This window comes from Mesoplodon bidens, assembly GCF_964165515.1.
Source record: "Mesoplodon bidens genome assembly, chromosome: 8".
In the NCBI taxonomy this organism is placed as follows: Eukaryota; Metazoa; Chordata; class Mammalia; order Artiodactyla; family Ziphiidae; genus Mesoplodon; species Mesoplodon bidens.
In genome coordinates, this window is record NC_138165.1 from 31,496,509 (window position 1) to 31,511,734 (window position 15,226).

The window sequence follows — 15,226 nt, forward strand, 5'->3', positions numbered from 1 at the left end:
TAAACAGTGTTATAATATCATTGCAAACAATGAAAACATGCTAGAAAAATGTGTTCTCAAAACATCAAAATTTTAACCTAATATTTCAAAATGAGCTAAAAGACATTAAGAAAATGATAAAAGACCTGAAAGAACAGCATGATTTGTAATTAGAAAAAAGTCAGAAACAAGGTATCAGATATCAGGAAGAAAACAGAAGAAAAAGGAAAAAAATCAAGTGTGTCAGCAATTAAAACTAAATTAAAAGACATACAAGGGCAAATCCATAGAAAGCATCTTAAGAAAAATAGGAAAATCAAAAGCTGAAAATTTATAATCATAAATGAAAAAAGAGATAAGGATTTGAGAGATAATAGGAGCTCCTGAAGAAGAAAATAATGAAACAAGTTAAATACTAAAAAGCTATAATTTAAGGAAACTTTCCCAATATAAAAAAGTATGAAACTACATATTGAAAGAGCACACTAAATAACTGACACTATTGATCCAGAATGACCAATACGAAGAGGTATTCTAATAAAATGACTAGGCTTAAGAAAAAATCCTTTGTGTATCTAAAAAGAAGAAAAGACCGTATTACTTATTAAGGGTAAGAAAATTAGATTATTATCAGACCTTTCCAACACTCATGCCAGAAAAAAAAGAAATAATGCATATAAGATACTCAATGAAAGAAAATGTAAGCCAAAAATTTTACTCTCAGCAAAACTTACCTTCCATTGTAATGATCACAAATTGTTATCAATATGTGAGAACTCAAGGAATAAAGTTTCTATGAGCCTTTTCAGAGGACTCTACTTGAAAATAATCTGGAACAACCAGAATGACTATGGAAATGTCAACATAAGGACAGGTGACAAGCATTAAATAAATTGTTATCTATAAACTGAGATTAAATGAGGGCAAAGAGGGAGATAATATGACATGCATTGGCTACATACTATGACACCAAAGACATAGTACGACAATTTAAAAAAATGGGGTGTGGGTGATCAGAGGGGCAAATGCAATTTTTTAATGCTTTGATAATCAAATTAGTGGTGCTGATAATTTTGTGATTCCAAAACTTGTTGTCCAAATGAATATGGGAGAGTCTAATTCTGTTATCTCCTTTTCCTTTGAGAACTGGAAGGCCTGAAGTGGAAGAAAGGAGGTCCAGATGTAATAGAGGAGAGGCTAAGCAAAAGGAATGCAATTTTGAATTCAATTTGGAAATATCACTATGAATTCATGATATATTTTTTCTTTATATATAAATACTTACTAGCTCTTAACACTAAAAAAGTTTAGAAATAGTGATCAATCCCGTAGAAAGAACATCAAGATTGTAGTCTTGAAATATCATTTCTCACTAAAGGAAATCAAGGCTTGGAGAAATAACTGGTTCCAGTAAATGGAACAGTAAATGCACAAGAGGAACATGGGACATCTAGTCCTATCAGATAATGAGGAAGCTATCACAGACTACTAAGGTCCTGTCAAAAGGACTCAGGAGACAACTTGAAGTGGCTTCCACTGGCCAGGGATAGAATAACTGTGGAGTTACAGTCATGATGATATTTGCATCTGATTGAAACCAATTGAATATGTGTAACTCTGTGAGTTTATAAAGACATTAAAATATTTTAAAAGTGGTTATCTCTAGGTGGTAAGAAACCATTACATTAAATGGTTAAATAAATAACTGATACATTGACAAAACTGGTAAATAAAGGGAAAGAATTACTTATTCTGCCTTTCCTTTATCAGTTGTACCGCTGTGTAACCAAATAGCAAATGAGGGGAAGCATCTTCCATAAAAGTATTCTCATAATGAAAAAGGAAGAACAAAATTAGAGTATCAGCATTTTGCAAACATCAATTAATAGATATAGGTATTAAGCTTCAATACCTGCTATGATCACAAAATGAGAAAAGCAGACTCCCTATGTTCTTTCAAAAGGAATCAAATCTTAGTTTAAACTAGAACCTAGATTCAGCTGACAGTTCGTTGAAAATACAAAGGATAAAGGAGCTTGTGAACTGCACTGTGAGTGTGCAATCAGCAATTCCAGAGTGTGGAAAACTCTACCAGTCAAATATCCTGGGTCCTTCACAAATAGATTGTAAGAAATGAAAGGAATGGATGGAAAGTCTATAGATTAAAAAGACGTGAAAGACATATCAGAGTTTTAAAAAAGGACAAAACTAGAGTATAGAATCTAGAAAAGCACATTTGGATAAATAAAACTATAAAAATGCAAGGAAACAATTACTACAAAGGACACCATTTACTCACACGCAAGAGATAGGTCGTGTTTGGGTGGGGCCCAGGGAGGAAGGAGCTTCTGGAATGACTAGCAATGTCATATTTCTTGACCTTGATAGTGGTTACAATATGTTCACTTTATAATAATTTAGTGAGCCACATACTTGCTTTGTTTGTTTTTTTTTGTATTTGTGGGTTTTTATATAATGATTTTTAAAAATAGCAGTCATTAAATAAATATTTTTGAGTCCTTACTGTATATCTGCATTTACTAGGTGTTGGCAAGACAAACATTAATACATTTCCTACAGCCAGTGACAACTACATTAGATTGTGTTAAGAACGGGGCAAGCACAGGGGATGCTGTGATCCACATAGGGGAGTTAAAGCAGGTTTCGTCAAAGACATAAAGTCTCAGTTGAGATCTGAAGAATGAGTGGTTATTAGCTGGGTGGAGAGCTGGGAGAGAGGCATGGGAAAACTCCTCCAAGGAGCAGCAGTAACATTTGGAACCAGCTAGATGTGACAGAGAAAAATAATGATTTTGAGGAACTGAAAGAAATTCATGGAAAGTAACATGCAACAGGAGGAAGGGGTGTTGGGAGATGAGAAGGGACAAGATCTTGATGTGCCTTTTAATTCATATTTAGATGTTAATTTTGGGGAGAGAGGAAGCCATTATATGTTTTAAACTGAGAAGGGCTCTCAGATTTGCATTTTAGAAAGATCATTCCCCCTGCACTATGGAGCATGCCACTGGGGCAGGTTGTTGGTGGTGAGAGTAACACTTGATTTTTCTTATTTATGTGATCTCCATGCTGGGACAAAAGGGACTCTTCTGGATTTGATTAAGAAAGCAGAATGCCAAAAGGAAAAAGGTCACAGCCATCCTGAGCAACACATAACAGAACATGACCACATTCCTGTTTGTTGTTGTTTTAACTGACGGTAACAGGATCTGGAAAAGTTGACATCTTTCTAGAGACATGATGTTATAAGTATACTGCAGACTCTTCAAATATTTGTGCCCCAGACCACAAAACATTTTACCTCAGTTTACTGTTGCAGTGGTGGCAGCGGAAACAGGATTTATGAAAACTCTGCCTGTCTGCTACTAGGCACTCCATTGGATAAACCGTCTTCTGACAAAGTATACATATTTCCTTGTCTTGGAGTTGCAGTTTCTAAAAATAAAAATTTATAAAAGCTTATGTAATATTGTCTTCAGTCACATTGTAAAAACAAAACAAACAGCAACAGCATGTTAACTGGACATGCAGTTAGAGTAGAAAGCGCTAACACTACTGCCCTGGATGTTGTGCCTCTGGATGCAGGGAATCCCACCATCAGGTTTAAGGTCCTGGTACAATCAACCTTATTCTGGTGTCTCTATTATTTATACATTGTAAAAGTGGATTTATTATTTAAGGAAATATACATGAGTATAACGTGTTCATTAACTTTAATACATTAAAAAGAATATATAGGGAACTCAGCCATGAGGAGCCCTGAGAGCACTTATCATTCTAAATAACTCGGCTTTCCATATATATAAAGGTTTACACCTAACTTGGTCCAAAGTGTTTGTTTTTAAAGCATTCTGAAGAGATTTTTCCAAAATATATACATATCTTTTTCAGCTGATACTGTATTTGTTTAGATAGTTTCTTGATGACTTAGTGTTGACTCTCTAACACCAATTCTTAACTTTAAGACGAGCCTCCTAATACACTGAAATGTTCAGGGCCATTTGTCCTCAATCTAAACGGCTTAAGATTTTATGGCTCTGGGGATTCTTTTTTTTTTTTTTTGCGGTACACAGGCCTCTCACTGTTGTGGCCTCTCCCGTTGCGGAGCACAGGCTCCGGACGCGCAGGCTCAGCGGCCATGGCTCACGGGCCCAGCCGCTCCGTGGCATGTGGGATCTTCCCGGACCGGGGCACGAACCCGTGTCCCCTGCATCGGCAGGTGGACTCTCAACCACTGCGCCACCAGGAAAGCCCGGCTCTGGGGATTCTTATATCTGCCTCTTATGATTTTCCTACCTCTACCTACAGTCACATGCTGCTGCTCGCATGTGAATGCCAGCTCCTATGAATAATAGTAGTTATATTACTAACCAGTGTTTGTATAATGGTTCAAAGCTGACACAGAACTTTCACTGGAGTATTGTTTTGATCTTCACAACAATCCTGTGAGAATAAGTAAGCTTTCATAGTAGTTATATACAAGAGCATATATGCTCAATGTTCTTTATATAAAAAAATACATACACTTTAATGCTTTGATGCTCAATTTGGGCTACTGAGAAATTGCCTTTGTTTATTTTGTTCTACTAGGAGACACACTTCTATATTTAATACCATTTTCCTTGTGTTTTTTGTTTGTAGTTATCTTAGAAACTGAGCATTTGAAATTAATTAGAGAGCTTTGCTTAATTATGCCAGAAGCAAGTACATTAAGAAATCATATTAACCTATAAATTAGACACATATGTTGCAAATATGATAGAGGCAGAATTATTAGTTTCAGCAGTTTTTATTCTTAAACTTGCTATTTCAATCTGTCCAAAAGAATGCACTACATTAATTATGTCAAGTATTTTTATTGTAAAGCCTCATTAATTGTAAAAAGCAGGATAATATAAAGAAATGAGCTGTTCTCTGAAGTTAAAAATTTTGTACTAAGTTCATATGTTTTAAATCTCCCTCCTTCCAAATATAATCATATTTTAAAATTATTGTCCATGTTCATCTGTGAATGAGGCCAACTGAGCTATAATTTGGGGTTTAAAAAAGGTGAAAAAAATCATTTATAGAAAAAAAACAGTGGCAGTAGAGAAAGCTAATTCCATCCAACTCAGTAACAATAATTTATATACAAAAGGTCTAATTCCATATCTACACTTTTGTCAGAGATCCCAATCAATAAAAATCCTTAAAACACATATGAAGAGTGTAAATTGTTTCTTGGATTATTAACAGGCTTTGTTGAATTCAAGCTCAAACACCACTTAAGTCTGACAGTTAAAAATCCGTCAATAGTAGGTCAAGGAATATTATTTAATATTGTCTTCAACAAGTGGTTGAAATAATAACTTTTCATAAGAAATATTCATAATGTGCTAATGGTATACAATGATTAATAAATATATAGTTCCATATAATAGTTAATACTATCACAATAACAAATATTATTATACCTGCTGCTTTATCCAAAGCCTTATTTACGTTGACAAACACAGGTCTCAATAATCTATATAGTAGTATTTGTTACTCTCACACAGTGCTGGTGAATCATATTAAATTCCTTTGCAAAGAGAAAGTAGTAAAAGCAAGCATTGTAAAGGGAAGGATATCAACAACCAGGGAAAGTTGTTAGTTTTAGGTTATGTTGTTTAGTACTTTCCAGGTACTCTTTTATCTGCAAATCGTCTTAGTTATGGAATAGGTGCCTTTAAATGGGTTAATCTTACTTCACTCTTTGCAAGCTCATTTACCACTTATAAATGCAGATTCCTCTTGGAAGGTGGTTTTCATCTCAGTTGCAGAAGCATCTGAGGTTGCATATCCCAGGTTTTTAAAAACTCTTTCACTCTCCTGCCATGTCTGTTGAAAATTCCTCCTGAGTTCTTTAGGTGAATCAGAAACATCTAAAATATGGCCAGCGATGACATCCTCATAGGTTGGTGGGGCGTGCTTGAAGTCAAAGCCGGATCTGCCAGCTTCTGAGCCTTGTGATGAAGAGACCATCATCTTCGACCCAACAACTTGACTCTCAAATGCATCCACACCTGAGAAAACCTCACTTAGAGATCTTGTTTCAGAGCAGATGCTGGGCGGCTTAACAGGCATCGTTTCTTGCAGCTCTCTAGGATGACTGTGAGAAAAGCCGGTAAAGCTAGCGCTTTCTAAAGATGTTAATCCAAATTCCTCCTTACAAAATGTACGACTTTCTTGTTTTATATTATGGTTTGCTTCTCCATTTGCATAAACTCTTCTATTTGACTTTGCGTCAAAACCTAGGCCATCCTCAAATCCCCTGAACCATCTGTTTATTTTATTTTCATGGTCATTCATGACATTTTCAGCCATTTGAGCAGTCCGGTTGTTGGCTTCATACCTCTGCATGTGCTCTGATAGGTGAGGTTTTTCGACTTTGCGGATGATTTCGACTGCGTCAAAACTCACAGTATCTGGCACTAGGCGCTTAGTGGAATTTACTCCATCTTTGTGAACGTAAGTCGCCCTTTTCCCTACTTTCCTTTCTTCCTCTTGAGCTTCCACGGATTCTTTGAAGGAACCACTATCAGCGTGATTTACACTTATAGGTATTGTGATTGTAGGTGGAGAGTCCCTACCACGAGCCTCTATCTTAATTTGACGACGAAGTGTTGCAGGAGATGTGATGATCTCAGACCTCTTCTCTACAATGGGAACCGGGGTTATGGATGAACCTGGGATGGTCCCCCTGGATAGCTTCGCAGTGGTGTCTTTGAGTTTGACAAGCTGTTCAGAGTGACTCTTGGGTGGAGACGGGGAGGTATTTGCTCTGAGAATTCTAGATGGTTGTGACACAGGTCTTGGTGATGGTTCAGCAAAACTGTCCTTTTGAAGGGACTGGGAAAGCTCATCCTTAGCAGAGGTTTCTGTTTGCCGTGCAGTACACTCGATTGTTATAAAAGTTGGTGATGGCGGGCGTGTTTTTAAAGAGGGAGGAGAAGCCTTGGCATCAACTAGTTTAATTTCCTGATGGGTTTTCACATGATGCTGAGCAGTTCCTTCCTGATGAGTTGCTACTTGGTGGTGCTCTGTTTTTTCTACAATTGTATTTTCTTTCCGCTCAGTGTTTTTATTATAGCTGACATCAGCATTAGACACTTTAGATAATGTTTCATTAACATTAGTAGCTTTATTTCTCTGCTTTCCTGCTTTAGAGGATATCATGGCTGTTTGAATTATATTTTCACAGGACACGAGCATATCCTCTGCCTGAGTTTTAATGTGCATTATTTCTTCTTTGATTTTTTCTATGTTATTCTCCATAGCAATGCGAACTCCATATTCTCTTTTTTCTTCACTTAGTAGCCATACTGGAATAATATTTAAGAGCATCTGAAATGTTTTAAGGCCATTTTTATCTGGCTCTGCTTCAAACTCTTTTACCCTAGACAAAATCTGTTGTAGTTCTTCACGTTTTCTCAAGAATCCCAATATATTTACAGCACCTTTTCCATCATCCTGCTGGGATTCTCTCATAGAGGAAAATAAAGATTTGTCCTGTGTAATCTCTTGCTTTGAATCTTTAGTGTTAGAAAAGACTTGTTTCTGTTGTATGCCCTTGACGCCAAGACATTTTTCTTCCTGCAGATTATTACATGCCTGGGGCAATTTTTTATGTTCACCTTGACTTTCAGAAGTCTGTATATATGTTTGCTGAAAATTCTGGGTCTGTGAATCAAGATGAGCATCAGTAACCTTTTGTTTGACTACCTTCTGGGCTGATTTATTCAAATGTTCTTGTTTTCTTTCAACTACTAGTTTTTCTTTCTTTGGACCAATCATTGGTGGTCCCTGAATTGTTTCTTCACTTCCTGGAAGTTTCCCACTCTCAGATTCTCCAAATTCTTTTTGCTTCTCATGAACTATATTGAGCTTACTTTCATGGCTTTTCTCTGTGGATTCTGTAGGCAGTTTTACTGTTACTGTCTTCTCCTTCGTAGGTAACTGATAATATTTGTCAGCCACCAATTGCTTATTGCTACATTCAGTCCTTGCTTCTGTTTTCTCGGTTTCCTGGTACTGTTGTTTGGTAATGGTTTGAACATCAACTTCAGCTTGCTTTTCATGGCTTTCATAGCTGTGGTTTGTTTCATTTAACTTATGGTCTAGAGTTGGAAGCTTGATGGTTTTAACTTTGAAACTGGGGGAAACTGGTTTGCTTTGGGGCAAGTGCAACTGCTCCAGATACTTCTTCTGTTGTGTTTGCTCTGTCCTACATTCTTGGTGACTCTGTTTAATTTCACGAGCTGATTTAGATTGGCTCATGTCCCTTGAGCTCTGCAAAACTTCCTTTTTCACGGTATCTTTGTCTTCTGAGGCTGCTGGAACACGTTGGAGCCTCTTGGCAGTGAATGTCACTGCTGGTGTTGTGGAAAGCTGGTTATCAGTACACACTCCTAGTACTTGAGAAAGACTTTGAGAGACTGGGTTGGTTTGGGTCACAGTGACCCCTGAATCCATTCCAGCTAGGGGGACCTCCTCCTTTGTTTTTTGTAACAACACTTCCTTTTTCAACTCTGATACATTTTGATTTTGGCTTTCTGTTTTGATTAGGTTGTAGCAAGAACTCTCCTGTTTTTTCTGTTTTTCAAGTTCTTCTCTTTGTTGTCTGTATTTTTCTTCAGCAATCATTAAAGGCGTCTTAAATTTTCTCATATAAGGTTTTGGACTTTGCTGTCCTGAACCTGCTGGAAATGAATGAGATTTTATGAGAGGTGCTATCAGTTTTTCCTTGGGTGGTGAAGTTTCTGGAACTGTTTGTGAGAGAGACCTTGTAGAGTCCATAGATAATTGTTTTCTTTTATCAAGACTTTTTCTAGATACGTTCTGCTTTGTCTCTATGTGTTCACTGCTACTTGCCATTATTACTCTTTTCTGATCCTTTGAGGGAGTAAGTTTACATTCTATATCTGGCGGTGAATTTTCCAATTCAACTTTTGGGGAACTATGATTCTTCTTATCTTCTATCTGCTTGGGAAATTTGGGTTTGGGGAGTGTGGGAGGTGGCAAACGTCCTCCAGATTTTCCTGTTATGATTTTAGCCTGAGAGCTTGAGGCTTCTTCTTGGGAATATTGTATGAATGCCCCACTGTGCTTTTCTTGAACAGATGAGGAAAGGAGATGTGCTGGTTTTAGAGATGGAGCTGGCGGAGGGGGAGGTGGTGGAAACATTGCTAGACATTCTCTTTCAAATTTCTCATCTTCTGGTGGTGGAGGAAGAGGGAGGCCTGGGAAATTCTCAAATTCAGCCTTTATCTTCTCTGTGGACAGTGAGGGAAGAAACGCATTTTTTTCAGGCAACATCATGAAAGGAGGTGGAGGAGGAAGAGGAAATTCAATTTCAGCTGATGAATTGGAAGGTAGAGGAGGAGGTGGAGATGGAGGTGGAAGAGGGAACTCACTTTCTTTTGCATTATTTTCAGGGTTACAGTTGATTGGATTAAAGGACATTTCCATTGCCATTTTTAAGTCTTTGGAAGTATTTGTCTTCATTAGAAAGTCCTGGCTTCTCAGATGAATATCAGTCTGCTTTTTGTCAGTTGCCTTAAATTTACTGTGGCTTTTTGGGGAGACTTTCACTTCTGTTACATTTGACATGTCTTGATCCACAGGCAAAGTCTGCCACACTGGTTGAGGGGTCACGTTCTTTTTCTTTATATCTTTATTAGAATATTGCATTTCTTGCTTTAACAGAGTCTGCTTCTGAAAGTCCTCTGAAACTTCACATGTTTCTTTAGCCATCTTGTTGACTGGACCCTGGGTTAAACTGGGCTTAGAGCTTTGTGTATCTGTTGATGTTTTAGTGTTTTTGGTATTTTTAGGACTCTTGTCAGGGAAAGCCTCAATCTTCTGGTGGTCATTCCTCAATTCACAAGTTTCAGTCTGTTGCTTTCCAATTGTTTTATCAATAGATTGGGTAAAGACAGCATCCTTCTTCTGTTCTCTCACTGTCTCTGATTCCTTGGTTTTTAGATGTTCCCTAACTGACACAGTTGAAGTCAGTTGTCCACTCACATGTTCATGTCTAAGATGTTGCTCTGTTGTGTTATCAGTCCAGATACCCATTCTGTCTCCTGATTCCAACACATTTTTAATAGCTTTGTGGTGTGAATTAGATAGCCTTCTAAGGTTTTTCTCAAGAGCATCATTGTTTTGTTCACGATCTATGACAATCTTTACAGTGCCCTTGGGGGCTTTTGGAAGATTAACCTCAGTTCTTTCTTCTCTTAAATCCCCATGACAAGATTTGTCTATAGTTTGATTAAGAACGTCTGTTCCCCCCTGCCACCTGGCTGCCGGCTCAAATGGTCCTGGTCTTGGCTGAAGAACGCTTTTTTTGTCCCTCTTGACAGCCACCTGATGATTCTCGGTTTTCTGCTCTTTCTCAGATCCTACCATCACATATTGCACATCTTCTTTGATTACACTTTTTTTATTTACCTCTTTGAAAGCTCTTTGTGCTTCTTTTAGATTCCTTAATGATGCTTCAAGGTCATCTCGGATAAGCTCCTTTTTCAGGATTTCCATCCTTGTGTTTGCAGTCTTTTCAAGGCATTCAGTAGCTTTCTCTATATCCCCAGGGATGACATCAGGCTGTTTAGATTCTTTCCATTTTTGACTTGATTCCTTAAGTGACTTGAGTGTGGCCAGCATGTCACCTTTTATAATTTCTTCTGTTTTAGCCACTGTTTTCTGACTTATGGCCTGGCTCAGGGAATTTAGGGTTGACTTCAAATCACCTTTTATGATTTCTTCTTTGGGTAACTTACAAGATGTACTCTGAGGCTCTGTCAGAAAAACCTTAACTGTATTATGCACATCTCCTGGGATGATGTCAGTTTCATTAACAGTACGTTCAACCTGAGATTGCCTTTTCTTTAATAACAGTTTTGTTCCTTCTACATCGCCACCAATTATATCTTCCTCTTTTTCTTGTTTCCTAGCTGTTAGTGTTTCATTTGACCATGTCTGGAGCTGTCTGAGATAATCCAAAGCTCCAGTTTCTATGCATGTTGTAAAAAACTGAACACTTCCCCTCTCAGAGGCATCGATTTTAGCCCTTTCAGATGTTTTATTGTTTGATATGGAAGATAGCAAATTATGAATGGTACGTTTTACATCACCCCCTATTACTTCTTCACGCTTAATTGTGTCACCAGCATTTTCATGAAGAAGACAATAGATAGTCATGTGAACATCTCCTCTTTCATCTTCCTGAATCAAAATGCCTTTCTTTACAGATCCTTCCTCAGAGAACAGGTTTTTTATTGCTTGTTGGACATCACCACTCACTATCTCTTCTTTTTCAGCATGAAATTCTGTTGATCTGTTTAATAATTGAGTTTTGGTCAAATTAACGTTTCCCTTCTCTTCTTCACTAACCCAAATCTCTCTTTTCTTACAGTCTCTTTTGGAAAGTAGCTTCACCATTATACTTCTGAGATCAACCCTGAGGATTTCTTCTTTCTGTATCTCAGGAGAGGCTTGATTCAGGAGCTTGTATTTTGCCATTCGAACATCCCCAACTTCATCAGCTTCAATGATGATTCCAGGAGCCTCAATAACTTTTTGAGAGTAGAGTTCTTCTAAGGTTTCTTTAATGCTCTTGCCAATAACTTCCACCTTTTCTACCCTATTTTCAGTAAATTCATGAAGGGGTGTAGTTTCAAAGAGCCATGTAGTTGTCTTGACATCAGAAGGAGGGATTTCTTCCTTGGTGATTTTTGTGATGCTTTCATCTGCTTCCTTAATAGAATCTAAAGTTTGATTTTCAAAAAGCCATACTGCCTGCTTCACATCACCTTTCTGCATATCTTCCTGGGTGACTGTTTTGATATTTTCATATCCTGACCCTTCTCCTCTCAGCTCATCTAGAGTGTGGCTCTCAAATAGCCAAGTAGATGTTTTAACATTGCCCTTTTGTATTTCATTGACACTTACTGTTCTTACATAAGTCTTCTTATCCAAATTTTCAGACTCAAAGAATTGTTTACTTGTCTTTACATCCCCACCTTGAATACAGTCTACAGTGGGCACAATATCATGTGGTTCTTTTGCAATCTGATCCAGTGGCTGGGTTTCAAATCTGTATCTGACAGAACTAACATCTCCCTTCTGAATGTCTTCTTGTGTGACAGATTTAATAACATACACAGTCTCTGATTCATTAATGGAGTCTAATGGTTTCGTTTCAAAAAGCCACCTTGTTCCTCGTACATCTCCATGAATTACCTCTTCCTTTTTAACTGTTGTCACTTCATGATAAAACCCTTCTCCATCTTGAATTGCATAGAGTGGCTGGGTTTCAAAGAGCATTCTGTAGCTTTTTACATCACCCTTTATTGCTTCTTCAGTCATTGCTTTCTTGGTGCTAATATAGTCAGATTCTTCTTTAATCTCATCTAAAGAAAAAGTCTCAAAAATAAAGCACCCCTTTCTTACATCTCCACCTTGTATGTCTGTCACTGTCTTAACTAATTTATCACCTTCTTGGCTTTCTTTTATCATATCAATTGGTTGGTTTTCAAAAAGCCACCTGCAATTTAAAACATTGCCTTTCTGAATATCTTCAGTCTTTAGGGTTTTGATCTTTTTCAAAACTTCCTCTGAACTGGAACTTATAGAATCTAAGGACTGACTTTCAAATTTATGCCGCAGGCTGGAGACATCCCCAGCTTGGATATCCATTTCCACGGCCTTGATTTCCTTTCCTTCTTCTCCTTTTATGCTGTCCAAATTTTCTGTCTCAAAAAGAAAGCATGCTGTACGAACATCCCCACCATGGATTTCCTCCTGTTTTACAGTTTGCAATTTGACTGTTGCTTCGGAGTCATCTTTTATGGAATCAAGTGACTGAGTTTCAAAGAGCCAAGTACAGGCTTTGACATCTCCCTTATGAATTTCTTCACTGTCAGTCATTAATGAAACTTTTTCATAAAGAGACTCCATTGGCTGGGTTTCAAAAAGCCATCTACAGGTTTTGACATCCCCTTTAATAATATCTGTAGCCTGTTCAGATTTACTTTCTACTTCTTCCATATTACTAAAATATTTAATCGAATCAAGAGGTTGGGTTTCAAACAGCCATTTAGCAGATTTCACGTTCCCAGTCTGTATTTCTTGAGCAGATATTCCTCTAATTATCTGAAATTTATGAATGCTTTCATCAAACTGGTCAATGGGTCTTGTTTCAAAAAGCCACCTACAGCTTCTTACATCCCCTCTTAGGATTTCTTCTTGCTGGACTGTCTTTACTTGATGATATTTTCCAAGGTGATCTTGAATGGCATACAATGGTGTTGTTTCAAAGAGTGATTTATTTAACTCTACAGCACCTCTTGTGACTCCTTCCACCTCTATTTTATCCGATGCATCAAATTTAATTAAGTTGTTTGATTCAAAGATACGTGTGTAATTCCTTACATCTCCTCTGTCAACTTCTTCAAGTTTCACTGTTCGTATGTACTCTTTTTTATCTTCTCTAATCTCTTCCAGAGGTTGGGTTTCAAAAATCCATTTCTGGTGCCTAACATCCCCCTTTTCTTCTTCAGAAGTAGTAATTTTTTGAAGTTTTCCAACATCAGGGCTATCTTTTAAAGCCTTTATTGGAAGTGTTTCAAATAAACGCTTAGTAGTTTGTACATCACCCCCTATTATCTCTTCAGACCTTAGAGGGTCCGCATCAGGAACTTCTTTTAGAATATCTAATGGCTGTGTTTCAAACATCCAACACTTTCTAGAGACATCTGTACCTATTACTGTTTCCTTTTCAGTGATGACCTCTTCTGACTCTTCTTTGATTTTCTCCAAAGGTTGTGTTTCAAATAACCACTTTGCCCTTCTCACCCCACCTTTGACATTTTCTTCCATGGATATTCCTCTGATGACTTTAATTTCTGTTATATCCTTGTTAATTGTGTCTAAGGGCTGTGTTTCAAACATCCAACGTGCTCTTCTCACATCCCCCTTTTCAACATCTTCTCTGTGAACGGTTTTAATCTCTAGCATTTGACCTGAACCATCTCTAATAACATACAATGGTTGAGTTTCAAAACATTTTATACTTCTCTTAACATTTCCCTTAATTTCTTTGAGCTCAGACCTGAGTTGCAGTAGGTGCACCTCATCTACTGAGTGAAGGTGTCTAAGTTGATCCAGATGTTGAGTTTCAAACATGTATCTCACAGTCTTGACATCCCCCCCGGTTATGTCCTTTATGGCAGTTACTATTGATTCTTCTTGATTTTGATGCATTTTATGCATTGAGTCTAATGGCTTTGTTTCAAACATCCACCGGGCTGTGCAGACATCTCCTCTGGCTAGCTCAGGAATTTTCTCAGCATTTTCTTCAGTGCCAGAAGAATGATCCCCCAGAGTATCGATGGGTTGGGTTTCAAACATCCATGTTGTATATCTCACATCACCACCAGCAATGATTTCTCGATCAGCAATGCCCTTGGAGATGTTATCTTCATCTGGAGAGCCATTGTTAATGGAATCTAATGGCTGATTCTCAAAGATCCATCTCATGGACTGCACCTCTCCCTTCAGAATTTCATCCCACTCCAAGTGTTCTCTTTCTGAGTTCAGACCTTTTTGAGAACTGTCATTCGTATTTTCAAAAACATACCGGGCTTGTTGCACATCTGCTGAAACTGAGCTCCCCAGGTTCACTTGATGAGAAACAATCTCAGAAACCTCACTGATATAATCTTTTTCTAAGTTTTTTCTTAACTCAGGATGGATGTGTTTATATAAACGGTTTAATTCATACAAATTTCTTTGCTTGGAATATAATTCTTTGGGGACTGGTGGTATTCTAGGAGGGCTGGGGAGTTCAGGGGACTGGGAAAATGTTGTCACATCTATTGGAGTTTGAAGTATGCCAGGTGGGGGAGGAGGAAATTCTTCTGCCTTTTCTGAAGAAGTGGCATTAACTTGTGCCAGAGTCGAGGAAGTGGCACTGTGGTCACTGTATCTTGTGGTTGATGTTTCCTTCCTCTGGCTGGTTGAAGTGTAAGAAGTGGAAGAGGTACCCACAATTGATGATGGCTTTAAAGTCTCTTCATATTCATTTTCAATCTTTAAGGGAGAGAAAATCAAATCTTATAAAGATGAGTGTAGTGGTAGAGACTTTTTAGGCACTGCCCTTCACATGTCCACCTGCTATGACATCTGCACTGGGAACAACGGGTGG

The 15,226-nt window shown here is 37.8% G+C and overlaps 1 protein-coding gene across 2 annotated transcripts in view; it reads right to left on the reverse strand.

Moving 5' to 3' along the window:
- The window catches only part of XIRP2 (xin actin binding repeat containing 2), a gene marked incomplete at both ends in the record, with an annotated part of 304,793 nt that overhangs the window by 2,739 nt on the left and 286,828 nt on the right, over positions 1–15,226 (reverse strand). Inside the window, 2 exons of one of the 2 annotated variants that reach the window (XM_081242070.1) lie at positions 3,338–3,432; positions 5,748–15,111. In XM_081242070.1, coding sequence (XP_081098196.1) covers positions 3,338–3,432; positions 5,748–15,111 — 9,459 coding nt within the window. Of the gene's footprint in view, positions 1–3,298; positions 3,433–5,747; positions 15,112–15,226 lie in introns of those variants that run through there. The other variant, XM_081242071.1, reaches the window with a different exon arrangement.